General features: G+C 42.1%; 1 protein-coding gene across 1 annotated transcript in view; it reads left to right on the forward strand.

The window, feature by feature from the left end:
- adgrg6 (adhesion G protein-coupled receptor G6) overlaps window positions 1-23154 on the forward strand; it is a 96127-nt gene extending 72973 nt beyond the window's left edge. The window contains 19 exon segments of the mRNA XM_042503540.1: window positions 1033-1051; window positions 1053-1122; window positions 1461-1525; window positions 1606-1695; window positions 1697-1743; window positions 1871-1973; window positions 1976-2038; window positions 3042-3188; window positions 3307-3423; window positions 4445-4490; window positions 4590-4696; window positions 6450-6577; window positions 7053-7321; window positions 7421-7523; window positions 8543-8693; window positions 9322-9454; window positions 10087-10188; window positions 10766-10924; window positions 22050-23154. Of these exon segments, the coding sequence (XP_042359474.1) occupies window positions 1033-1051; window positions 1053-1122; window positions 1461-1525; window positions 1606-1695; window positions 1697-1743; window positions 1871-1973; window positions 1976-2038; window positions 3042-3188; window positions 3307-3423; window positions 4445-4490; window positions 4590-4696; window positions 6450-6577; window positions 7053-7321; window positions 7421-7523; window positions 8543-8693; window positions 9322-9454; window positions 10087-10188; window positions 10766-10924; window positions 22050-22252 (2122 nt within the window). The 3' untranslated portion in view covers window positions 22253-23154.
- Window positions 23155-27858: the final 4704 nt, after the last annotated feature.

Consider the following 27858-nt stretch of genomic DNA (forward strand, 5'->3'; position numbering starts at 1 on the left):
ACACAAACAGACACAGAGACACACAGAGACACAGAGACACACACAGACAGAGACACACGGAGACACACACAGACACAGAGACACACAGACACAGAAACACACAGAGAGATACAGAGACACACAGAGACACGGAGACACACAGAGACACACACAGACACAGAAAACACACAGAGACACAGAGACACACACAGACACAGAGACACACGGAGACACACAGAGACACACACAGACACAGAGACACACAGAGACACACACAGACACACACACACAGACACAGAGACACACAGAGACACACACAGACACAGAGACACACACAGACACAGAGACACACAGAGACACAGAGACACACAGAGACACACAGACACACAGAGACACAGAGACACACAGAGACACACAGAGACACAGAGACACACACAGACACACACAGACACAGAGACACACACACACACACACACACACACACACACACACACACACACACACAAAAACACACAGACACAGAGACACACAGAGACACACACACAGACACACACAGAGACACACAGAGACACAGAGACACACACAGACACAGAGACACACACAGACACAGAGACACACAGAGACACACACAGACACACAGACACACAGACACACAGACACACAGACACAGAGACACACAGAGACACACACAGAGACACACACAGACACAGAGACACACACAGACACAGAGACACACAGAGACACAGAGATACACAGAGACACAGAGACACACAGAGACACACACAGACACAGAGACACAGAGACACAGAGACACACAGAGACACACGTACTAAATCGCTCCTCTTGTACTACAGTGGAACCTTTTAAGGGACTAACAAGAACCCATTTAAGTGCTTTGAAAGAAGTTGATGCTCAGCGACCGTTTTTCCTGCAGATCGAGTATATGCGTGTGTAGTTACCGCCAAAAAGTAGAGGAATTACTGTAATGAGTTACTCCAGACAGCAGCAGACAGCAGTAAAGCAGCCTGTCTTCACCCTCTGTGTCTGTCTCAGTTTGATCAGTCCACAGAACTTTCTCCTCCTATTGGTCAGCCGCAGACGTCACCAATTGCACCGACATCGACGCCATTGAGGTGTCAGCAGGTTCGTTCAGCCGCCGGCCAATCACAGGCTCTCGTGCTGCAGAGTGCAGGCTTCAGAAAATATAATATACAATAATCAGTATGTTTTCTTTAGTGTTTAAGATTCTGAAAATTAATGAATATTTTATATTTTATGATTAGGGCTGATATTGGTTAAAAATTAACTCAGTGAAAGAAAATGTCTAATATTTTTTAAAGCTTGATTTTGAAAAGGGCATTTTGTTCACAGAGAGATACGAGTGTGTGTGATATTAACATGAGCCCTAAGGGGTTAATTATTATCATTCTGAGCTCTTTCTTTATGGCGAATCATTTTTTTCTGTGTGTGTTTTTCTGCAGAGAATGCAGCAGAGGTGGCGGTGCAGCTTGCCGCCATCACCAACAACGAGCTATCCAACGAGGAGGTGAGACTCGGAGCTCTGCGCCGACTTCCTGTATGGAGGAAATTACTTACCTGTCCTCCTCCTTCTCTATCTGTCTGCAGGTGTCTAAAGTCGTGACAAAGGTGAAGCAGCTGGTCAACGTGGCGAAGATCAACAGAACGCTGGCCTTCACCGTCGTCACCATCATCTCCCAACGTCATGACCAGCTCTGAGACGGCGCTCGCCGCCAACTCCGAGAAGTACGATCAGCAGTCATCGTCTGATTGTCTCTGACACAGCGTCTTTTCTCTCTGATTCAGTTTGTTCAGTTTTGTCATTCAGAATTTTACTTGAATGTTTTTCTTTTTTTTGTTGTGTCCCGCTCAGGGCTCTGAAGACCGTCGACAAGCTGGTTCAGAAAATCGAGTTCGACAGTGCGTCCATCAGCATCACCTCCAGACACCTGGCGCTGGGCATCTCCGCCCTCAACACACCACCATGTTCAACGGGACCTCCTTCAGCGCCTTCATCGCTCCAAACTCCACCGACCCACAGGTAACTGCACCTACACACAGGTAACTGCACCCACACACAGGTAACTCCATCTACAAACCCCACCTACACACAGGTAACTGCACCCACACACAGGTAACTGCACCTCCACACAGGTAACTGCACCTACACACAGGTAACTGCACCCACACACAGGGTAACTCCATCTACAAACCCCACCTACACACAGGTAACTGCACCCACACACAGGTAACTGCGCCTCCACACAGGTAACTGCACCTACACACAGGTAACTGCACCCACACACAGGTAACTCCATCTACAAACCCCCACCTACACACAGGTAACTGCACCCACACACAGGTAACTGCACCTACACACAGGTAACTGCACCCACACACAGGTAACTCCATCTACAATCCCCACCCACGCACAGGTAACTCCATCTACACACAGGTGACAACACACAAACACACATTTAAGTGCACCCACACACAGGTAACCACCTACACACAGGTAGCTTTACCAGCACACAGGTAACTCTACCCACACACAAGTAACTCCACCCACACAAAGGTAACTCCACCCACACACAGGTAAACTCTCCTGCATTACTGATTATTCACTCCTTTATGGGCTTTTATTTTGAAGTTGTGAAGTTTGTTTGAGTTGATCATTTCTTCGTCTTCCTCTTGCTCCTCCTCCTCCTGCTCCTCCTCCTCTTGCTCTTCCTCCTCCTCCTCCTCCTCTTGCTCTCCTCCTCCTCCTCCTGCTCCTCCTCCTCTTGCTCCTCCTCTTGCTCCTCCTCTTGCTCCTCCTTCTCCTGCTCCTTCTCCTCTTGCTCCTCTTCCTCCTCCTCCTCCTCCTCCTCCTGCTCCTCCTCCTCTTGCTCTTCCTCCTCCTCCTCCTCCTCCTCCTCCTCTTGCTCCTCCTCCTCCTCTTGCTGCTCCTCCTCTTCTTACTCTTCCTCCTCCTCCTCCTCCTCCTCTTGCTCCCCCTCCTCTTGCTCCTCCTCTTGCTCCTGCTCCTCCTCCTCTTCTCTCAGGTGGATTTTGAGTCGGAGAGGATTAACCCTTTAGCTCAGGTGACTCTTCCTGCGTCTCTGCTGTCCAGTGTCTCTCTGAGTGACGCCGACAGATCGTCTCTGTCCAGGATCAACTTCCTGTTCTTCAGCAGCACAAACCTCTTCCAGGTGAGACCTCAAACACCTGAAACACGTCAAACATCTCACCTGCTGGTTGGTTTTGTTGAACCTGTCTGTGACATGATGAGATGAGGCTAAAAACTATGACGTTTGTTTGTTTGTTCAGAAAGAGCAGGACGGTCGCTCTCTGAACAGCTACGTGGTGGCCAGCAGTGTGGGCAACTTCTCCATCAGCGACCTGCCGGAGCCGGTGGAGATCCACATTGCTCACCTGTCTGAGCAGGTACAGCTGGACCTGTGTGTGTGTGTGTGTGTGTGTGTGTGTGTGTGTGTGTGTGTGTGTGTGTGTGTGTGTGTGTGTGTGTGTGTGTGTGTGCGTTTACATTGCAGTGTTGTCGTCTTTCATCAAGGTCCAGTGTTTTGGCCTCATGGGAATCTTTGGGCAGAAATGTAAACTTTAATAAGTATGTTTCCTTTAGTGTACAGAGCATTTCGTGTTGCATAGCAACCTGTAACTGAATGGATTTATATTTGGATTTGTTATGATGGACACACAAAATATTCAAAATTGGTGATGCCAAATGATTTTTTTTTTTTTTCAAATATTATATAAAAGAAAAAATAAATGAACTGTAAAATTTAATTGCGCACATGGGACAAGTTTCAGTCTGCTGCGATCTGCAACCTCACTGTTTGATGCTTGATCCGAGCAAACAAGATGTTTTAAAAAAAGTTATTTTCTTATTTTCTAACTTTTATTTTAGTTTTTCTTTACTATTTTCATTAATTTTTTCTTCTTCTTTTAATTCTTCTGTTTTTCTATTTTGACTGTGTTATTTATTTTTTATCTTAATTGTTACTTTTCTGTTTTCATTTCATTTTATTCTGACTTTCATTTTTGTTTATTTACTTCTTTCTTCTTCTTTCTTCTTTCTTTTTTTTCCGTCTTCTTATTTTTTTCTTTTAATTTTCTTTATTTAAATGTTTTGGGTTTTTTTTCATTATAATTTTGATTGTAGCTTTCTGTCATTTTATGGCAAGTTTTATTTTGTGTATTTTCTTAATTATTATTATATATTATATTATATATAATATCTTTTATTCTTATTTTTTTACATATTAACATTTAATATTCTTATTTTTGTGTATTTCCCTGTAACTTGAACTGATGTAGTTTCTTATTTAAAAAGTTAATTTGCACAGTACATTTTGCTGTGAAGAAAACAAAGATCATCTTAGAAATGTATATCTGTGATGAGAGAAGATGATGAATGTCTTTCTTTTCTTCTTGTCTCATCTCTCAGCCCAACCTGAATCCAGTCTGCATGTTCTGGGACTTCAGCATGAACAGTGAGTGTGTCTGTCGTTCAGCCGATGGGTTTTTTTGTTTTCTTCTTTCTGGTTTGGTGCTGATGGGAGCGTGCAGTAACTCCCCTGTGCTGCCACCAGGTGGAGCTGGAGGCTGGAACAGTGACGGCTGCAGAGCGTCCCGAGAATCCAGCAGCAACAAAACCGTCTGTCTGTGTGACCACCTGACGCACTTTGGCATCCTCATGGTGAGGCCGTGTGTGTGTGTGCGTGCGTGTGCGTGTGCTGCGTTTTTAAAATCACAGGTCAGGTAGTTGAAGTTAAATAAAGTTTAGTGCCGACAGCTGGAACAGGATGAAAACATTTTTTAAAAAGTCTGGTTATAAAATTGTCTTTTAATTGGAAATTGTTTAAAGTTCACACCAGACTTCGGTTTGATTTTAGGTGTTTTAAGAAAACGTGTTGAATGAAGAGTTGCAGACGTCAGGATGCTGAGCGTGCTTTTTAACTCCTTGAAGTTCAGATGTCCTCAGCAAAGTGATTTAATTCCATTCAAAAACACGTGAAAGTCTTTTCTTTGTTTTGTTTTGGCAAATTGTTTTGTTCTTTTTACAAATTTTTTGACTAATTTTCGGACCACTTCTTCTCAAGCTGCTCAATGTCTTCTTGTGTTTTTATAAAATTCAAGCTTTTGTTTAGTGATGAAAAGTACATTTACTCAAGTACTATACAATTTTGATGTATTTTACTTGAGTATTTCCATTTTAATGCACTTCATACTTGTACTCCACCACATGTAATAAGAAAATATTGTACTTTCTTATTTATCTGAAAGTGATAATTACTTTTTAGATTAAAATTTTACACAGAGAACATACCAGTTTCTAAAATATCATATTATAAAGTATTTAAAATGAGCTCCTCCGCAACCAGTTACAACAAAAGTAGTTAAGTAATAGTAATATACTTAGACAGCAGTGGAATGTAATTAAGTACATTTACTTAAGTACTTGTACTTTACTTGAATATTTCTTTTTTCAGCTACTTTCCACTTGTCGTCCACTATATTTATTTAACAGCTTTAGTTACTTTACAGACTGTGATCATTAAAACAAAATATTATCAGATGATAAATTTATAAAGTATTAAATAAGATTAAGCAGCCCAGCAGTTTAAAAAGGTAATTAAAATGAGCTCCACCTTTACCAGCTGCAACGATTAAGTTTTGAGCACACTGATGCACCAGCAGTTATAACCCAGTTCTATAATATATTTTAATTTTGAAATGGGACAAATTCTGCGTAACGAGAACTTATACTTCTGGTACTTCAAGTATATTTTGATGCTTATCTTTACTAAAGTAACATTTGAATGCAGGGCTTTTACTTGTATCAGAGTATTTCAACATTGTAGTATTTTTACTTCTATGAGAGATGTCAGTACTTCTATTAGTATCTAATTATTATTATTATTATTATTATTATTATTATTATTATTATTATTATACTGGAGCCAAAGTTGATGCTGATATAAAGTTCAAGAGTAACTTTTTTTTTTTTTTTTTTGTCTTTTCAGTCTGCGATACTCAACTTACGGCCAGTGGGCCAAACCTGGGGGCCCCCCAACCATTTTCTAAGTCACAATAAAGTGATTGACACTGTGAATTGTTTTTGTCCTTTTAGTGTCCATAAGGTGCCAGAGACATAAAACAGCATCAAAATAGAGCCCTCACACCCCCCTGACAGAGGACACAGCTAAGACCCCAATGTCCTAAAATCCTAGAAATGTCCTAAAATCCAAGAAATGCCCCCAAAACAGAGCGAGTCGAGTCTCCCTGCATTAATAACATGAATCACGACCATATGAACATTGGTGGTAAAGTTCAGTTTTTCTTTGGCTCATGTCATCGTTTCTGTTTTTCGTCTTTTCTTGGTGATGCGCTCTGACACCCGAGCTGAGCAGGACGGGATCTCATTGTCCCCTGTGTGTCTCTGTCTGCAGGACATCTCTGGAGCCTCACCGCACATCGACCCCCAGAACAACAAGGTCTTGACCTTCATCACCTACATCGGCTGCGGCATCTCCGCCATCTTCTCTGCCGCCACGCTGCTCACCTACATCGCCTTCGAGTGAGTAAATTATGAAAGCTTTTGGCAATGTTTTTCTTTTGACATTTTTAGCAATTTGTTTTCTTCAATATTTTTGGTGATTTTTAATAACCTTTGACAATTTGTTTTATTTTTCTTGAAAACATTTTGCATTTTCTCTTTAAAAATTGTGGGTTTTTTTCTGTAAACATTTTTGGTCATTATTTTAAAAAAATGCAATTAATTAATTTATTTTTTGGTGTTTATTTTGAGATATTTATTTTACATGAAATTGTTTTTGTCACTCAGAGAAGCTCAAGGACAAATATTTGTAGCTTTGGGGACCCCCATATACAATATATTTATGTATTATTTGTTTGTTTTCTGTCAGTAAATGAATTAATAAATGATTCAGGGCTGTAGCCTGCGACGCTCGGGCAGAATGAGCAAATCAAGTTTTCAGTCGGATGACATTACAGCCTCATTTCTTGTTTTCAATCTTCTCTCCTTCGATCAGAAAACTGCGGCGCGACTACCCCTCCAAGATCCTGATGAACCTCAGCACGTCGCTGCTGCTCCTCAACATGGTCTTCCTGCTGGACGGCTGGTTGGCCAGTCTGGAGACGGACTGGCTGTGCCTGTCGGTGGCCGTCTTCCTGCACTACTTCCTGCTGACCTCCTTCACCTGGATGGGGCTGGAGTCCATCCACATGTACATCGCTCTGGTCAAAGTCTTCAACACCTACATCCGCAGATACATCCTCAAGTTCTGCGTGGTGGGCTGGGGTGAGTGAGGGCCGACACAGGACCAAAACCCTAAAAACCAAGAGTGGAGTGTGAGTCTGAGGTGATGCAGAGAGTGACGGGCGCTGTGTTTGGTTGCAGGTCTCCCTGCAGTGCTGGTGGGCATCGTAGTCGCGGTGGATAAAAGCTCATACGGCCTGCAGGAGTACGGCAAAGCTGAGTCAGGAGACGGATCCTCCGAGTTGTAAGTAGAACTTTGATACGGAGAGAGAATACAAAAATTATCATAATTGAGTATTTGTGACATGTACTGCTGAGTATTTCACAGGATATACAGAACACAGAGAGAGGCCACACTGCAGGACCAATTTAAAGTCTTCACTTTTCACCCTTTGAAATCTGAGCAACCCGCCTAGCTTGCAGGGAACATTTCCAAAATGCTTGCTAATGTTACTGCAGTGATGTTCCCTCTGAATGTCAGATAGCCACAGAGAGGTGTGGACGCAGAGACTTCAGTCTGACATGACTGACGTGAGATTAAATCCAGTTTAAAACCTTCACTGAGAAACGTTTAAATCACACTCGGTCGCACGGTCAAAAAGACGACAAGCTTCTCCTGCAGCGCTCTGTTCAACTAACCCTATGTCCAGATTCAAGGGAACGTCTTTAAAAACACAACATGCATTTTGGTCTTTGTACATTTTTGTATCTAACTGTGTTTTACAGTGTCTGAAAATGATTTTTTCTGAATTTTAAATGAACTTACTCTCATATTGTGGCCCGTAAAGTTCCACTAATGTTTTAAAGAAAACCTTTTCAGCTAACGTTCAGAGAACGTTTTAAGGATGTTTATCATTTCTAATAATGTTCCTGTGAGGTTTAATAAGATGTATTGTTTCAGCTTCAGCATGTTTTGGTGATGTTGAATGGTGACAGATCAGAGAATGTTTTTATAAAACGTTCCCACAATGTTACATAAGAACAAAGGAAGAAATACATTTCAGTTGAACCATAAACTTCTCTACACTAACAGGAAGATGATCTCATGGAAAAATACCACGTCTCTATAATTACGTTTCTATATTTTGGCACAAAAACATTCAAATTCAAGAATATAGTTCCTAAAAATATTCAAATTAGCACAGAAAAAAAGAGTCGGAGAGTGTCAGTGAGGTCATGACTCTTATTTTTATAAAGAAGATTGACTTGACTTGACTTGACTTGACTTGACTTGACTTGACTTGACGTGTCCTCTGTCCCCAGCTGCTGGATCCAGAACTCGGTGGTCTTCTACGTCACCTGCGTGGGTTACTTCTGTCTGGTATTTCTGCTCAATGTGGCCATGTTCATCGTGGTGATGCTGCAGATCTGCGGCCGCAATGGCAAGCGCAGCAACCGCACGCTGCGAGAAGAGGTACATGCTCACCGCCACCTCATCACGGTCACGGCGGGAGGAAACAGCTCTCCGACCGCTGCTGAAGTCTGCGCCGCTGTGACTCGCTGAAACACGAACAGACACACAGAGAAAAAACTGAACATGTGTTTTCTTTAAAAAAACACCAAACCAAATATAAAATACAAGAAGCACTTCAACACAATGTCCAACACCATCTTTTTAACCAAATTTTTATTGATTTTTATTCCAAATCCAAAAATTTTAATTTGTGTGTGTGTGTGTGTAAAAAAGAAATTGGACATGATTTCTCCAAAAATCACTTCGCTTCGAGCAGTCGGGTCATCTGTGTGAGCGAGCCAGTGAGTCGGAGTCAGTGCTCGGGTACACTCGGGTACACTTGAACGTTCGGCTGTCGTTAATCACTTCCACGCTGCTCTATGGGCCAGTAGATCTGGGTATTTTATACTTTTGTAAACGCGGAAAAAGAGTTTTCTCTACTTCATGCGTCACTGAGCAGCTCTCATAGGAGTGAACGAGGCCCCGCCCCCACGGCTGTATCCAGATTTATAATACATCCATGCTTCTCCTCCTCCCCCTCCTCCTCCTCCTCCTCCTTCTTCCTCTAACTCTTCTTCTTCTTCTTCAGGTGCTCAGGAACCTGCGTAGCGTCATCAGTCTCACCTTCCTTTTGGGGATGACATGGGGCTTCGCTCTGTTCGCCTGGGGGCCCGTTAACCTCGCCTTCATGTACCTGTTCGCCATCTTCAACTCCCTGCAAGGTAACCTCAGGGGTCACCTCAGATCACACAGAGGTCACACAGAGGTCACACAGAGGTCATCTCAGGTCACACAGAGGTCACACAGAGGTCACCTCCAGAGGTCACCTCAGGGGTCACCTCAGGTCACACAGAGGTCACACAGAGGTCACCTCAGAGGTCACCTCAGGTCTCACAGATGTCACACAGAAGTCACCTCAGGTCACACAGAGGTCACACAGAGGTCACCTCAGAGGTCACCTCAGGTCTCACAGATGTCACACAGAAGTCACCTCAGGTCACACAGAGGTCACACAGAGGTCACACAGAGTTCACACAGCGACACGCACAGATTAGTTTTACAGTAGCAGAGGACATAGTAGGTCCTCTGAGGACAGTGGTGTGGTGTTTGGACACACAGATTATGTGTCCTCATGGTGTTTGGACACACAGACCGTCTGTCCTCATCGTGTTTGGACACACAGACCGTCTGTCCAAACACCATGAGGACGGGGCGGACAGAAATTGAGTTAAACAATGACTGATGAAGACACAAATGTTTAAAAGGTTTCAACTGTAAAACAGTGTGTGATTGTCTCTGTCTGTCTGAGTGATTGTCTCTGTCTGTCTGTCCCTCTGTTGTTCTCTGTCCTCAGGTCTCTTCATTTTTGTCTTCCACTGTGCCCTGAAAGAAAACGTCCAGAAACAGTGGAGAAGACACATCTGCTGTGGACGCTTCAGGCTGTCTGACAACTCAGGTACTTGTCCCTCTGTCCCTCTGTCTCTCTGTCCATCCAATGTGTCTCCAGGAGTCCTGTCAGGTTCCCACAGCAGCAGCAGCAGCAGCAGAGAACTTTATTAAAAAATAAAACCTTTGTCTCTGCAGCTTTGCGTCTCATAGAGAAGAGTTTAGAAAAACTAAATATTTCCTGAAAGTTTTGGAAAAGTTCTGGAAATCTGTTTCACAAACCTGTAAATTAACACATGATATTTTCAACAATAATTTCTATTTTTACAGTTTTTGGCTGACAGAGTGTGTCATTTGGGGGAATTTTTTAAAGAAGACATGCCTTGCTAAAAATTGCCAAACATTTGTGATGAAACAAAAAGAGCGTTTGTTTAAAAATCATCCAAAATATTGCCGTAAAGTTTTCTTTATTATTGCCAAAAATTTAAAAGAAAAAAAAGCCAAAATATTTTCTTTAAATCGCCAAAACAAATTTGAAAGAAAAAAGTCAAATAAAATAATGCCATATGGGTGTGTGTGTGTGTGTGTGTGTGTGTGTGTGTGTGTGTGTGTGTGTGTGTGTGTGTGTGTGTGTGTTGCGGCTGCAGACTGGAGTAAGACGGCCACCAACAACACTAAGAAGGTGAGCTCAGACAACCTGGGAAAGTCTTTGTCCTCCAGCTCCTTCGGCTCCAGCAGCGCCGCCAACTGGACCTCCAAAGCCAAAGCAACACTCAACCCCTTCACCAAGAGACACAGCACCACAGGTGAGACACACACACACACACACACACACACACACACACACACACATCTGGAGGCTGCAGAGAGGATTATTTGTAAAGATGAGTTATGAGTTGGAGATGGAGGGAGGTGGAGGCCGTAAAGGTTGGGAATAAAGTTTGATGTGTTGAAATAGAAACAGGAGAGCTGATCTGAAGTTCGGTTTCTGTGCAGCAGCAGCAGGTTGGAGCGTTTCGACAGCTCGTCTGGAGTCGATCTCTCTGTGAGGAAACACAGCAGCACGCAGGCTTTCTGACTTTACTGCTCTGCAACAAACATCAGTCCGGCTCTTTAATTCATGTCAAACTACACCACACATCGTATTTAAAAACTCAAAAAACAAAACATCTGATGCTCAGAATCATCATCTTCCACCCGAAACTAGAGTTTATCTTTGGAGACGCTTGAAATGAGACGTGATTTTGATATTTTGTGTCTTAAATTTGTGACTTGGTGACTTGTATTCTGTTCCTCCTCACTATGATGACTGCACAGGTGTGTCTGAGGACGGTTAAACTCTGAAAATGTGACCATCACAATACCGCAGATTTAGAAAATGATTTTTTAAAAGCTAGGGATACTGTATAAGGAAAAAAAGAGAAAACTCAGCAAAAAATACATTTAAAATCATTGTAATTCCATAATGGATCAATGAAATTTTTAAGCACTTTTTCCAGATGATTTTCCTTTCCTTTCCTTATAAGTGACATCAGGTGACGTGGCTGCAGTTTTCAGAGACACACCTGTCAGGTGGATGGATATTCTTGGGAAAGTAGAATTGCTCACAAACACGGATTTTAACACATTTTTGTCCAGAATTTGGGAGAAAAATATGTGTTGAGTGAATGTAAAAAGTCTGAGATAATTAATTTAAAGCTGTAAAAAGTGTTTTTGTTGTAAAAGTGTGTGACATGTTTGTCTCTGAGTTTGTCTCTGAGTTTGTCTCTGAGTTTGTCTCTGGATGATGTGCTGACGCTCGTGTTTGTGCCTCTGTGTTTGGTGTGTAGAGAGTTCTTCTTCCAACCAATAGCAGGAGAGGAGCGCCGACAGGTAACGCTGAAGCTGATTGGCTGATTGACCCCCTTGCTTCCAGCATCGAGTGATTCGCTCTGCGTTTCCCAAAATGTGTTGAGCTCAAAGTGGATCAAATTTAATCAGACAAGAAGAAGAAAACAAAAACTTTGCTGTCAGACATTTTGGGAAAGCAACCACTGTGTGTTGTGATTGGCTGGTCACTGTGATGTCATACCAGTTCAAGCCATCTTGTTCCCAGTCTGAGACACACTGAGTGGGAGGAGGTCCACCTGTAGCTATTGACCCACCACTAAAACTTGCAGCTCCGCCCACCCAGAGTGCCCCAGGGTGCAGAAACAAGCACGCCACGACTGCATGCCACACTTGACCACACGCCACACCCAACTGCACGCCACACCTGATCCCCACACCTGACTGCCAGCACACCACAACTGACCGCCAGCACGCCACACCTGACCGCCAGCACGCCACACCTGACCACCAGCACGCCACACCTGACCGCCAGCACACCACACCTGACCGCCAGCACGCCACACCTGACCACCAGCACGCCACACCTGACCACCAGTACACCACACCTGACCACCAGCACACCACACCTGACCACCAGCACACCACACCTGACCGCCAGTACACCACACCTGACCGCCAGCACACCCGACTGCACACCACACCTGACTGCCACACCTGACCGCACGTCGCAACTGACTGCACGCCACAGTTGCCTGCAATCAACGACCAACTGCACACAACGACCGACTTCACGCCATGACCGACTGCGGGGTCGACCAACCTCCCGTCATGGCTGATTGCACGCCACAATCGACTGCCTCCCAGCTAACATCTGCCCCCTGTAACGTTTTTAATCAGAGCAGAGTAACAGCAGAGTAACAGCAGAGTAACAGCACAGTAACAGCACAGTAACAGTAGAATAACAGCAGAGTAACAGCACAGTAACAGTACAGTAACAGTGCAGTAACAGCAGAGTAACAGCAGAGTAACAGCAGAGCAACAGCACAGTAACAGCAGAGTAACAGCAGAGTAACAGCAGGGCAACAGCAGGGCAACAGCACAGTAACAGCAGAGTAACAGCAGAGTGACAGCAGAGTAACAGCACAGTAACAGCAGAGTAACAACACAGTAACAGTAGAATAACAGCAGAGTAACAGCACAGTAACAGTACAGTAACAGTGCAGTAACAGCAGAGTAACAGCAGAGTAACAGCAGAGCAACAGCACAGTAACAGCAGAGTAACAGCAGAGTAACAGCAGGGCAACAGCACAGTAACAGCAGAGTAACAGCACAGTAACAGCAGAGTAACAGCAGAGCAACAGCAGAGTAACAGCAGAGCAACAGCAGAGCAACACCACAGTAACAGCAGAGTAACAGCACAGTAACAGCAGAGTAACAGCAGAGTAACAGCAGAGCAACAGCAGAGCAACAGCGCAGTAACAGTGCAGTAACAGCAGAGTAACAGCACAGTAACAGCACAGTAACAGCACAGTAACAGCAGAGTAACAGCACAGTAACAGCAGAGTAACAGCAGAGTAACAGCACAGTAACAGCAGAGTGACAGCAGAGTGACAGCAGAGTAACAGCACAGTAACAGCACAGTAACAGTAGAGTAACAGCAGAGTAACAGCACAGTAACAGCAGAGTAACAGCAGAGCAACAGCAGAGTAACAGCAGAGTAACAACACAGTAACAGCACAGTAACAGCAGAGCAACAGCAGAGTAACAGCGCAGTAACAGCAGAGTAACAGCAGAGTAACAGCGCGGTAACAGCACAGTAATAGCAGAGTAACAGCAGAGCAACAGCAGAGTAACAGTGCAGCAACAGTGCAGTAACAGCAGAGTAACAGCAGAGTAACAGTGCAGTAATAGCACAGTAACAGCACAGTAACAGTAGAGTAACAGCAGAGCAACAGCAGAGTAACATTGCAGTAACAGTGCAGTAACAGCAGAGTAACAGTGCAGTAACGGCGGTTAGACTGTTTTTTTGTTTTTTTTAAAAGAAAACATGCCTACCAAACCGCAGGCTAGCCAAAGTAAAAATTGCCAAAATAATACCACTTATCACAGTCAGAAAACTGTCAGAACAGAAATACCGGTAATCGTTGGATTATCACATTTCCAGCCGTCTGTGGACACATACTGTCGGACACATTTGGATCTGGATGTTATTAATGAAACATGGCATGCTTAAGGACGCTCGCTGTCGTCCCTCACTCAACAGGAAGAGCAAAACTGAAGCAAAGAGACGCACACGGTTAAAAATGTTGATAACATGGCATCTGTGTCACCGGCAGCTTCTCATCATTTTAACGATCCTTTAGACTTCTCAGTTATTAATGATATAAAGTTTCCGCTCTGTTTGTCAGACACAGGACAGAGTCCTGATGTCCCTCACAGCTTCTGTCTCACTCAGATGTCAACTAACAACTCAACAACAGCGAAATCCTGCCCTGTTGATCACTGTGGATCACACACAGGCCCGTGGGCTGCAGTGTGTGTTTGTGTGTGTGTGTGTGTGTGTGTGCGCGCGTGTGCGTGTGTGCGTGCGTGCGTGTGTGCGTGTGTGTGTGTGTGTGTGTGTGTGTGTGTGTGTAATGGATGAAATTGTCTTTTTTCACATTTCATGACACATTTATCTGCACAATCCAAGCAGCACATTTAAACAAATATATATAGATTTTTTTTTACTTTCTCCCTGAAGTTAATTTATCCTATCCTTTTTGAGGATGTTTCTCAGATTTTAGAATATTTCTATGATTTCAGGACATTAGTGTCTTAGCTGTCTCCTCTGTCGGAGGGTGTTTGGGATCTATTTTGACGCAGTTTTATGCATTCTGGTACCTTATGGACACTAAAAGGGCAAAAACAATTCACAGTGTCAATGACTTTATTTTTATTGGGAATTAGAAAATGGTTGGGGGGCCACCAGGGGCCCTATCAGGGGCCACCTGATTTGGCCCACATGCTGTAAGTTGAGACTCACTGTCATGAACTCTGGCTGATCCTCCGCCGCTCGGCTGCTCTTCAGTCGTCACTCCGCCCCTCAGCCAAGCGCTTGACATCTGCGTGGAGTTTCCTGTTTCCTGTGTGGGTCTCTGGCTGCAGCTGAGGTGCTCTGAGGTTCAGGTTTGTGTTTCAGACGGATCAGAAACCTCCGCTGTGCTCAGACTGCAGAGTGTGAGCAGCATTTCATCAGCTCGTGGAGGTTATAGGCAGAGACGTGTCCAGACTGTAAAACACAGACACATAATGAGAACATCGGGGAACTGATGATTCTGGATCCAACACTAGATTTCAGTCCAGCAGTTACAGAACGAACCGTTCCCGCTCATTTCTGCACAACACCTGCAGATCTTTAGCACTCGCTCAAACAGTTAAAAAACGGATATTTTTGATATTCCTTTAAACTCTGTGAATGTAAGGGCTGCGGTCTGAGGGATCAAAATCTCATCTTCACAATAATCAGCATTTTTTAAAATGCTTTCTCACCTTAAACTTTCTCAGCTAACCTTTTCAGTTGTTTTCTTGAGATTTGTCAGTCGTCTGTTCAGGCAGCTTACTGCGACCCATATTCATGATTTTTGTTGGTTGCAACCTTTTGTGGATTTATTGATTATGATGCGAGCAAAGAAGTCAGGTGACGCAGTAAAATGCCCATGAGAGCGGCGATCAGACGGGTCAAACAAACACAGGACGTCAGTTCAGAAGACAGTCCCATATGAAACCAAAAATCAACGTTCAGATATTCTAACTTGCGGACATGAATAAACGTACATACTGAGTTTACATCAAGTGCATATTTCAAGTTGTAACAAGCATACATTTGCTTACCGCAACCATGATCTTTCCTGAACTGACCATGCAGTTATGGTACGTAAATCATTAACCCCGTGGTTTAACACTGCAGCCGTTACAGCAAACATACAGAAAATGATCAGGCAGCATGGTGTTCTCACTGTTGTTGATAAGCAAAGTGGTGATTTGACTCTGCTGTGAGCTGTTGCTGAGGACAGTCATGTATACATGTCTTTAGATGCAGCGTCTCACAGACTTCTCTCAGAGAGAAGACAGACTGAGCAAATAATACTCAGAGGAAAATATAGGATGTGGATAATGATATGAGGGATATATATTATATTGCATGTACATAATAGTGAATATAATAACACTTCAAAAAGAAAAAAAAAAGTTAAAAATATCTGAATAAAAATAAACAAATTAAAAAATAAAATAGTATTTTAAAATATCCTAAATAAAGAGATCAATAAAAAGAAAGGGGAGCTTGCACCTCAGTCACCCTCCAAGGTCCCACAAGGACTTGTGAAGTAGTGGGATTACTTTTTCAATCAGCAGTAAATTATATTTTTGAGTAACTTGACTAGCTCTGCTGCTCAATAACGTGATCATTTTTTCATTGATTGCACTGATTGTTGTTATTTTGGAGCCAAGACCGTTGACTAACTAAATATCCTGACAACAAAATACTTCTACCATGCTAAAATGTTTTAGTAGAGAGGCTGAACTGCAAAAGACAAGTGTAGAAATATATATAATATAATATCAGACTGTAAGCTGCGGTCTCGCTGCTGCTGCTGGTGAAGTGATGCAGTCCTCTGACTCCAGATGGACCGAGGAGGAAACATTCATTCTTGAAAATCTGTTTATTGTGTAAAACTAACTGACAGACACGGTTAGGACTGATGGTCAGCAGCGTTTGGCTGAATGCAACAATGTGAGAACACAAACACACTGTGATCTGATACAAACCAAACCATCCAGATTTTAGTGTCCAGCTTTCCACAGTTTTTTAACGTCTGTGAGGAGGCTCACTGGATGCTGACAGCATGTAAAGTACAACACTAACATTCACACTCAGTGTAAATGTTTTATCAGCAGGCTGCCAGATTTGTCACAGCATGTTTTTCGATGACGGTCTATACCTTCCAGTAACTGCCTCTACTGAGGAAGAGTTCAGCATCTTCACACAGAACAACTGGACGTCTTTTGAGGAAATCTGCTTTTTGTCTGTTGTTCTCGATTCCAGCTTTGTGTCCTGACAAAAGGAGCCTTGAAACATTTCATTGTGGCTGGAGGCCACTTTTTATGTGCTGCTTTGGTCATCTGGACACCAGGACACTTCTGTCAAAAAAAATCATCGCTGTTAATCGTCCTCATCAGCAGCCAGAGATCCCCTGTTTCACCCAGCTGGGAACGTTTAAGTTAAGATCATCTCAAAAACACTTCACCCACAGAATGGCCTTTTAGTAAAAGGGTCTTTTTAAAACTAATTTTTAGGTCATTTTCTTGTCAGCTTTTACTAATTTCTCACAGTTTGTGGGACATTTCTTGTGAAGTTGCTCATTGCCTTTTTCCCATGTTTTTTGAAAGAAGTCAAACCAAGTTGCTCAGTTTCAAGGAGTTAAATAGCTTGTGAATTGGGTCCAAACACTGCACAAGAAAACTGATGTCCATCAAGGTTTTAAAGGCTTAAAAATTACTCAACTCAAACTATTGAATATAAAACGACCTGTATTTTTGTGGCTGTGACTTCAGAGTGTCCAGCAGAAACAGACGACATGTTTTGGGTCGTATCATCTCTCCGGCGCTGAACGCAGGATTTTATTTTTCTGGGCCGTGTCGGGCCATAATCAGCGCTGTCAGAACACGCCTCGAGTGTCCAGTTATGCAGGAATCGGTGGAGTCGTGTCTTTGGACGCCTCCAGCAGTCAATGATCTCCCACCGCCGCCGCTTCCTGATGCACAGAGACAGTGTTTGGAGGAGACGATGGGAATCACTGCTGCATGTTAAGCAACACGACATGACTACTTTATTTCTCTTGAGTTTATTCTGGCACCAGTTACAGGATGAGTCAGAGGCTCGCTGGATTATAAACGCTGTGATGGCACCTCAGCGCCAGAACACGGACAGTACGTGCTTTCTTTGGCACACATTACACAAGTTTAGCCTGATTGCTTTGGCTCAGTTTCCATAAAAAAGTTCCAAGCTGTAAAACTCTGATTACACAACAAGTAGTTCCAACCAAGCAGTCCGAACGGTCCACAGGACATTTTTTCTATGCACAAAAATATTTATTGTTTTTATGTTTACAAAACAACCAATAATGAACAGATCACATAAATCAACAAAAACAGAAAAAAGATAGACAACATGCAAAATATGGGAAAAATAAAGTACAACAATACACAATGACACTGTAGTAACGAGGTCCGCAGGACATTTAGCATGTGCTCAGATCAGCACTGATAATATTACTCTGTCATTTCTTAGCTCTTTGAAACCTGAAAATTTGATTTGATCTTTTTTGAAAACATGGAGAAAAAAGACAGAGAGCAACTGGGAAAGAATTGTCAAGTCAAGTCAATTTAATTTATAAAGCCCATTTTTCCAAAACATGGTTTGCCTCAGAGGGCTTTACAGCGTACGACATCCCTCTGCCCTTAGACCCTCACATCACCCGAGGAAAAACTCCCGAAAAAGAACCCCTGTAACGGGAAAAAAAAGGGGAAGAACTCAGGAAGAGCGGCAGAGGATGATGAGGGATCCCTCTTCAGGACGGACAGACATGTAATAGATGTCGTAAATAACAACTGAAATACAATCATGGCAAAAAGGAAAGAGAAGGGGGGTACACAGCAATAATGGAGACAGATGCATGTCACATTACAATAACTATAGCTGTAAAATCACTAAATGCACTCTCTGATAATATTGTGGGCATTGATAAGAATCCCATGCGTATATTGATAGTGGAGGCGTGGCTCATAATAAAGGCAGTAGAGGGTTGCGTCAAGCACGATTACGGCATCAGCGCAACCAGGACCCAGAACAAGTCTCCTACAGTCTTTCTAAACAGATCGGTTCAGCTTTTCCAAATTCTCATCAGTTGCCTCGCTGCATGTTGATGATGTACCAGCCATCTCCGCATGTGCTTCCTGTCCTCTTCTCTGAAGTTCAACCAAAACACGTCTCCAGCTATGTGATCTCGGGATCAAGTGGAAAATTAAGTCAAAATATGCTGTTATGAATAGAGCTGCTGTTGTTAAGCCTGGATGTGACCCAACGTGGCTTCATGCTGCCTGGCTGTTGTACTTGTCGGGCTCTGAGGTCCTGATATCACAAGGACAGGAGAAGGAAAAACGCCAAACCGTCCAACCTCACTTAACGAGGAAAAAGAAGAAACAGTAGACCATGACCAGATTGCCTGGGAAGAGCATCAGTTATTCTGCTCAAAGTCAGAGGTTAACGCCACACTGTGACTATATGTAAAAAAAAAAAAAAAAAAAAAAGGAAATAGAGAATCAAAGGTACAGATGGTAAAAACAACCACTAAGTGCCATTAACCCTTTGAAACCTCAGCAAGTCGGCCTGATTTCGTTCACAAACATGGGAAGAAGGCAACAAGCAACTTAACAAGACATGACCGAAAAATATTTTCTGAAAATAAACATAAAAAATGAAGTCTAAAAAAATAAATAACAAGTACAATTAAAGTACATGTATGTGTATTTTTTTCTGTAACATAATTTTAAATATATAATTCTAGAATAATAAAAAACAAATCTGGACATTTTTCCCTGGACATTTCCTGCCAAGCTGCTCATTGCCTTTTATACAATACATGAAAACTTTATTTAAAAAAAAATATCAAAAATTTGCTCAACTTTCAAAAGAGGCAGTACTTGTGAAAAGCATCTAAATGCTCATCAAGTGGTGTATTTTTTCATTCATTGACATCTGCTCAAAATTAGGAGACAGCTGCAGTGAGAGTGAATAATTCTGATTGCATCCCAAATGTATCTTAAAGCCAACATGATTTAAATCTTATAGAGCATAATATGTAGCCCAGGAGTCCAGTGACAAAGAGGGCAACATGTGACGAGAATGTGTTGTCATGGTAGCTCAGTATGGGACTTTGGAAGAAGGTAGACGATAGATTTATTAGTTCGGTAGATTTTCATTTGTTCTTGATGCGGTTATATCTTTGGAGTTGAAGGATGAGTTGATTACAATAAGCAGCTACTGTGAAGATTCCATCCAGTTGTTTGGGCATGTTGCTGCTGGTGGCATCATTCAATTCCTGCGGTGCATTTTTTGAATTTGCATCAGAGTCTTGTGTCCTTATGGCTCTTAACAAGGTCCAGGGTCAGGGATTAACCATGTCTCTGTGAAGATGTGCGCAGAACAGTCTCTGATTTCCCAGTGCTGAGTGAGCCTCAATCGCATCTCATCCACTTTATTCTCCTGCGACCGGACATTAACCAGAAGGAGGCTTGGTAGAGGGCAGCTCTCGATCCAAGTCGAGTCCGCCTCGCCGTAATGCTGGCTCTCCTCCTCCTCTTTGTCTGGCACTCTCAGTTTCGTTTATCGTCTCTGGTCTGACTGGCCGCTCGGCGTATGCCATTGGTGGGAATTCTCTTGCATTCTGCTGCACTCAGTCCAAACTCCACACAACTTTTCCTGATGTTGAATATGATGTTGAGTTTAACTGGAGTTTGATAACTGTGTCAGACAGACATTGATAAACCCTTTTAGCTGTTTTTTTGAATAACACATTTAGAGATGTTTAGTCTTGGCTGAAGGCCACCATGGATGCTCTTCTTTGGATTGTTTACTTTTACACAGACGGTGCCAGATATCACTGCACATCTCTGTCCATAACGTGGATATATGATGAGAAAAATTAGGTTAGTCTTTGACCATTTGCTCTCCATTTTGCCCACACTCACACTTTACTGTTCTCATGCAACTGTAACTTAAGCTTTGTCATGTTTTTTTGGCTGTAAAATAATTATAAATTTCTCTTCTGTGTGTTAATGTGTAGAACGGGTCTTAAAACATGCTACCTCTGTTAAAGCTGTAATCCTGTCTCCACCACACATTGAATACATTTACATGCACTGTAAGAAAGCCCCAAAATATTAATGTTTCCCCTTATTCTGAAAAAGACAATATTTCTATCAAGTTGACATGGCAAATAAAAATTAATATTCCACTAATATTTCTGTTTATATGCAGCTGTGCACTCTGATTAACACGTCGTTCATCACGTCAGAATATGGAAGAGTTGAACGCCTGTAGCCACCTGCACTATCTTGCTTTTTTGCATGAAAATAGGATTTTTCCAAAGTTTTCCTATTAGTGGTGGACTTGTTATACCAGTAATACTCAACTCACAGCCTGTGGGCCAAATCTGGCCCCCAATAGGGTCTCAGGTACCCCTCAACCTGTTTCTAATTGACAGTAAAAATAAAGTGATTGACCATGTGAATTGTTTTTGACCTTTTAGTATCCATAAGGTGCCAGAGTGCATAAAACAGCATCAATATAGAGCTTGTTGGGGCGACCTCTAGCTCACTGGCTAGAGTGTGCTCCCCGTGTGCCTGAGGTTTCTGCAGCGGTCCGGGTTTGAGTCCAGCCTGAGGCCCTGTGCTGCATGTCATTTCCCCTTTTCTCTCCCACCTTTCCTGTCTCTCTCACACTGTCCTATAAATAAAGGGAAAATGCCCCCGAAAAAATAATCTTAAAAAAAATAGAGAGCTTGTTGATCAAAAAAGGAGCCAGTGGAGGATCCCCAACACCTCCCGACAAAGGTCCTAGCTTATAATGTCCTAAAATGCTAGAAACGCCCTAAAATCATAGAGACGTCCTCAAATTCTAGAAAAAGAGGCACAAAGCTGATGGTAAGAGAGAGGCCGTGTGTCACAAACTGCAGTTAAAACCCTGATTGAGACACATATTCGTAATGCGCATTCATGTCTAAGGGATGCTCCCTAAAACCTGAATATGATCAGCTTGTTCCACACATCTCAATCAGAAAATGTTTAATAGAAACAGAATAAAGCCTAATTTGGAGTATCCAAACAGAACATGCATTAACAGGACCCGTAACATTTGTAATGGCAGAGTATTTGTGTGCATGTAAGCGTGGTCACTGTGACAGACGTCCTGAATGATTCTCAACCTTAACTTTTTAATAATTATTACAAGGTCCTTTGACACTAACTGTGTCCCTTTCTATTTTTTCTCCCTGGTTGCAGATAAATGTTACTCCAGCCAGACCAGCCCAAAGTGCGTGTCCTCATGCTCCTCCTCCTCAGAGGCGGAGCCCAACTCTTCCTCCTCCATCCTCCCCGTCAGCCAGATGATCGACAAGGTCAAAGGTTACTGCTCCACGCGCTCCGACAACTTCTACAAGAACATCATCCTGTCTGACAGCTTCTCCCATAGCACCAGGTTTTAGAGCTGTCCTCAGTGGAACTTCCCCGCCTGTATTGGATCACAACTTCACCATCCTAGCGGCTACAGGGACAGAGGAGGTTTCTGTTTAAGGGTCCAGTATGAAGTGCAACACTGAAGCCGACTCGCTTTTCTGGGACTATCCGTGATGTTATTTAAGGCTTTGCTTTGGTTCTGGAACTGCCCACAAAACTTTGGAACATTTTGTGTTCCTGAACTACTCCTAACAGCCCGGAGCTTTCTGATGGCCTCAACAGTCCAGATTCCTTTGTGCTCTGGAAACTCTTCAGTCTTTCTGGATCTCTTCTCCAGCCTCAGCCAGAAAGGATGGACATAAAGACTCTAAAGACTCTTAAAGAGAATCGTAGAACCCTTCAGCATTCTGACACACCCTGAACCAACATGCTCGAACTCTCTGACAGCCTCGACAGTTCAGAGTCTTTCTGTTCTGGAACCTCTTCAGTCTTTCTGGATCTCTTCTCCGGCCTCAGCCAGACAGGATGGATTTTGGAGTTCTGAAGTATGTTATTGAGGACGTGTAGAACCCTGCGGGCTTCTGAAACAGCCTGAACAACACTGTAGAACCTTTCTGGCTTTTCATTGCAGCAAAACACGTTCTTGAACATCCAGTTTTCTCTCTCCTGCCTCTCACTTCTGCATCCTTCCAACCATCCTTCCCGGCCCCTGGAGCTGTGAATCGCATTTCCTGTTCCCCATAACTGTAATTGTGTGTCTTCATGTTCCTTTTTTCCCAGAAAGGAGCCCCAGTTTAACAGTCATTTTAATTTAGACTGATAAGCATACATACATTTGTCTCCATATCTCAATACATCCTCATCCCAATTCGTCACATGTTGCCTCTTTGTCAGTGGACTTCAGCATCTATATATTACACTCTAGGTGCACGTGGTTATGTTTAGGCAGCAACAACACATGGCAACCAACGCTGGGATGTCAGCAAACACACATGCTGGCATGGATGGTCAGGATTAGGGGAAGGAGGCACATGGAAAGGTGGAGGAAAAAAACATCACAATCAGATGGAAGACAACACTGGATTCCTGCATGAAAGTCTGGGGTTTGTTGGATCCATCCATCACCCCTCCTGCCCGCCCTAAAGGGACCTTCAAGCTCATTATATTACATTGTTACTGGCTGCATTTCAAGCTGACGCCATCCAGTGGCATATCATGTGGACGCGGCAGGTTTTGTCCAGCTGCGCTTTTAACCAATGCTGCCCATCTGCGTATCATGCTGCCGCGGCAGGCGCCATCCGGCGGTGTATTATAACCCCACGAATGGTTCTGTTAGACAGCATTCTCAGCTGATGTTATCAAGCGGTGTATCATGTGGACACAAAAGGTGGCTTTTGGTGTTGGGATGTTACTCCGACAGCCCTGCAAAAGCGGCGGTATTTGACAAATGAATATCATGAATATGAACGGGCTCGCAATACCATAATACCAGCCAAGCCTACTAATTAGGTGACACAGTTTTCCTTAGTACCCAGGTAAGCAGTACAGCTACACAATGTAAGCCAGACTCTCCATTTTAACATGTTGTCGTTGCTTTGTGTGAAAGTTTGTGCCAGTTGTCTAAAATCTGCCTTTTCATGCAGAATGTGTAAAAAGCAAAGTGTGAACTTGCTGCAACAAACTGCTAACAACCCAGAGATCAAGTTAAGATAATCAAAGCTGTACATTAAGGTTTAAAATCCCAGTTTCTCCTGGATAATTAGGGGCATCTGAAAGCTATGGAGTGGTCACAGAACGTAGATGCGATTCTACTGTATCATATATCATATCAAATGTCAAAATCAGCTGACCTGGCAGCCAATCTGAGAAGAAAGAGCAGAGAGCAGAGATAACAAGGGGGAACAGGTTGTGGTAGTTAAAAAGTCGGCTGTTATGCTTTGGTGTTTTTTAATACTGTGATGTTTGTTGGAAGTGTTTGTGCAGCCATATCCCGTGTAAATACCGATGATCTATCTATTCTATGTGCCTTACTCTGTAGTGTGATAATGTGTCCGGATGGTTGCTTTTGTTCATGCCTTAACAGGGTCCTGGAAGGGTCCGCGAGACTGTACATACAAACCCGAACCCTCTGTGGCTCCCCGCGCTGCCAAGGCGCACCCTCTCCACCTCGTTGACAAACGAGTCATGGCCACAGAAAGTGCACAACCGAACAGAATACAATTAAAAAAAAAATTAAAAGTTCGTCTTTCACATGAAAGCTGCAGAGCAGTTGATCAAGATGCTTTTTGGTGAAACTAGTAACCCTTTGATACCTGAGCACATTGGCTTGATTGCTGTCAAATATAGAAATATAGTTTTTTTCTAGCTTTAGTCTTTTTCTCCCTAGCCTTTCAAAAATGCTAATGCAATAATGCAATACCAATTTCTTGCAGTTTGTGAGACATTTATTACCAAGACAAAAAGTGTAAAAATGACAAATTGCCACCATAACTGTATTTAAACTGAAACAAATGATCAGTTGTTGTTGTTATTAGGCTTATTATTATAATTATTATTATTATTATTAGTAGTAGTAGTAGTAGTAGTAGTATTTGGCCACAGCAGGTGAACCCTTTAAAATCAGAGCTAATTGGCTTTATTTCTGTCAAAAACACTGAAGGAAGCCAGTGAGCGATGAGAGAGGAAATGAAATAATAATTAGCAAGAAATTAATAAAAGGTTCAAGACAATAACCTGAAAATTAGTGGGGAAAAAAAGAGAAAAAGAAAGTTTGAAAAACAAGGCAAACAAGACATAGAGAAGTGCTTTTCACTAATTAACAACTAATGATAATTATGAATATATCTTTTTGCCCAGACATTTTTCCCTGGTTTAAAAAAAATCTAAATTACTAATTTCTTATTATTTGTGGGACATTTCTCATCAAGTTGCTCATTGTCTTTTTCCCATGTTTTTGGAAGAAATTGCACTAATTTGCTCAGAGGTCAAAGGGTTAAATACTTGTGAAAGGCATTCTGAAAGCAGCACAAGAAAAGGGAAGTTGCTCCAGGTTTCAAAGGGTTAAACCAAATTAGAGATTTTTCTCATGATATGTACATATATTATAATGTACATTGTACTGAAAGCTGAAACACCTGAGGAGATCGATGCTCACCGAATTATTGTTCGAAATATCTCTCAAAATGTCTTGAAGCTTTAAACTGTCCAAACAAACGTTCTTGACAAACCCATGTTGTTAGATTTCAAAACTTGGTGGCAGTAATATATAATTTACTTCCTTGAGTTTACACTCTCTCCTTCAAAGTTTGAACTTCCCTTCATGTGGCAGATCGGACGTTCAAACTGTGCGCCGATGGTCGGTGGCTTGAGGATAAATAACCCAACAGGGACATTAGAGCCAAACTGCTTTGGTAAGTTTAGCAATCATACAGGCCGTCATTTATGGCCACGGCATTTTGTTCCACTGAAAAATCCTGTTTGTATTTATTTTTATTTTTTATTCTATGACGTCCAATAGCTTTGTTTTCACAATCGCAGCGTGAAAAACAACATTCGCTGCAGCTGCCAGGATGATATCATTACCTGAATGGTCAGTTCTTCCAAATTACTTTTTTTTTTTTTTTTTAACATTTTCCCTTGTGGTGTCTGGGCTTTCACATAGTTTGGGTTTTATACAGCTGGGTTTTGAGAACGCCCACCAACACTTAAACACAACAACGGTAAACACAATTTCACTTGTGGTGCTTAAATAATCAAATTTGGCATTTTGAAAAGTCAACAGTGATTGTTCCCACTGGAGTCTGTTGATAGTGAGTTCTGTAAATTATCCTGACGAATCTTATTATGGTTTTCATGCTTTTATGATCTTAGCACCACAAGTGAAATGATGTTTATGACAAATGTTCTGGAGTGGTGGAGATCAGTAAACCTCAGCGTGGCTCATTGCACAGCTCAGTACCACGAGCAGTGAGAAAATCAGCTTTTATGTGTGTGATTTGTTTTGAATAAGCTTTTAATGAAAAAAGTGGATGCACAGTGTTGTAAAAAGCAACAGGTCCAGCACAGAGCTCTTTTATTTCATCATTTATTGCAAAAACACCCAACTTTTTTCATCAAATATAATGCAAGTTTCAGTAAAAGTCAAAATATCAGTATGTCAGGTGTGTCCCCACAGAGTGCTGCAGGAATGAGTCCTAAAACTTGGAAATTAGTTCACATTTTTGCACTTATTGAAATGGGTTTTTATTTAGATGTCTGACATAAGGTCTGTGGTTAACGCAAGCTGAAGAGACTTTCAGGTTTTGCTCTGCGACATAAAATTTGTCAGTACATCCCTCACTGTGAACTGAAGCTTTTATTTAGGGTTCCCGCACAATCTTAAAAAGTCTTCAAAGGCATCAAATTCCTTAATCTAAAAATAAGGCCTTAATTGGCATTAAATTGACTAAAATTAGTCTTACATAAGTCTCAGACATGGTAAGTAGGATTTTATTAATTGTTTTCTTCTATCATTGTATTGCAAATTCTAAAAATAATTGGTGAAATCAATTTATTTTTTTGTTAAATAATTTAATAAATTCCTCTTCTTAATCTCATCATGATGGGAATCCAAGCAGTGGAATCAGAAATGCAGAGTGAATACCACAAAATCACTAAGAAAACCAACCAGAAATGCCAAACATTCCCCACTTCTTAACCAAATAGATACTTTTATGATGATATGATATGTTTTACTCTAAAAAGTAGTTTTTTTTAATTTTATATTTGATGTAGATTATTGTACTTTTTCACCGGACAAAAAAGTAATGTTTTATGTCACAATAAACATTTGTGCAAATTAAATTTGTCCTTCAGTTTTGGTTATTGTAAAACTGGTCAGCATTTAAATGTCTTAAATCAACCTTGCCTTAAGCTGCAGGAATCCTGCATCCTGCTGAATCATTTGTCTTTAAAAAAAAAAAACAGTTGCTACCAAGTGACTAAATGAGACTACAGAACGTCCTCAGGCCGAACACGGCTTTACAGCCTCACCGTGGTGGAGATGTTATGTCATGTCACTGATGTGAACATTTAGAACATTTTTTGCTACTGGCTGTTGAACTGAGGCTTCAATAGTCCTGAAAGCTGTGTTCATTTGTGAAGATTATCTTGCTGAACAAAGCATGCAAGTGACAAGTATCATAAATGTTGTGTTTGCCACAGAGCAGATTTTCTACAATGTAATATATTTATAGAGCTCATTAAAGGCTATCTATAAAAAATGTATTATTATTACTATTATTCCCATCCCCAAATCCAATGGAAGAATCACATAGGCTTTTTGACAAGGGAACCTGGGCGACACCAACTCCCACATTGACCTACAAATAAATATCATCTCTGCAGTGCTATCACTCCATTACTTCATAATGCTGCAGCATTTACATTTGGTTTATACTGCAGAAAGCCATAAAACTTAGCACTTTATTAGTTTTCAAACCACCCTGTCAACAAGCCTTGAATCCAGAATCCAGAATCCAGAATCACGTTTATTGGCCAAGTTCAACAAATGAGGAACAAGGAATTTTTTCCGGGTTGGCAATGCTCACAGTACAGGGGAGGGAAATAAGTTAGGGATAAGAAAAATAGAAAAAAA

Source organism: Plectropomus leopardus, chromosome 16 (assembly GCF_008729295.1).
Source record: "Plectropomus leopardus isolate mb chromosome 16, YSFRI_Pleo_2.0, whole genome shotgun sequence".
In the NCBI taxonomy this organism is placed as follows: Eukaryota; Metazoa; Chordata; class Actinopteri; order Perciformes; family Serranidae; genus Plectropomus; species Plectropomus leopardus.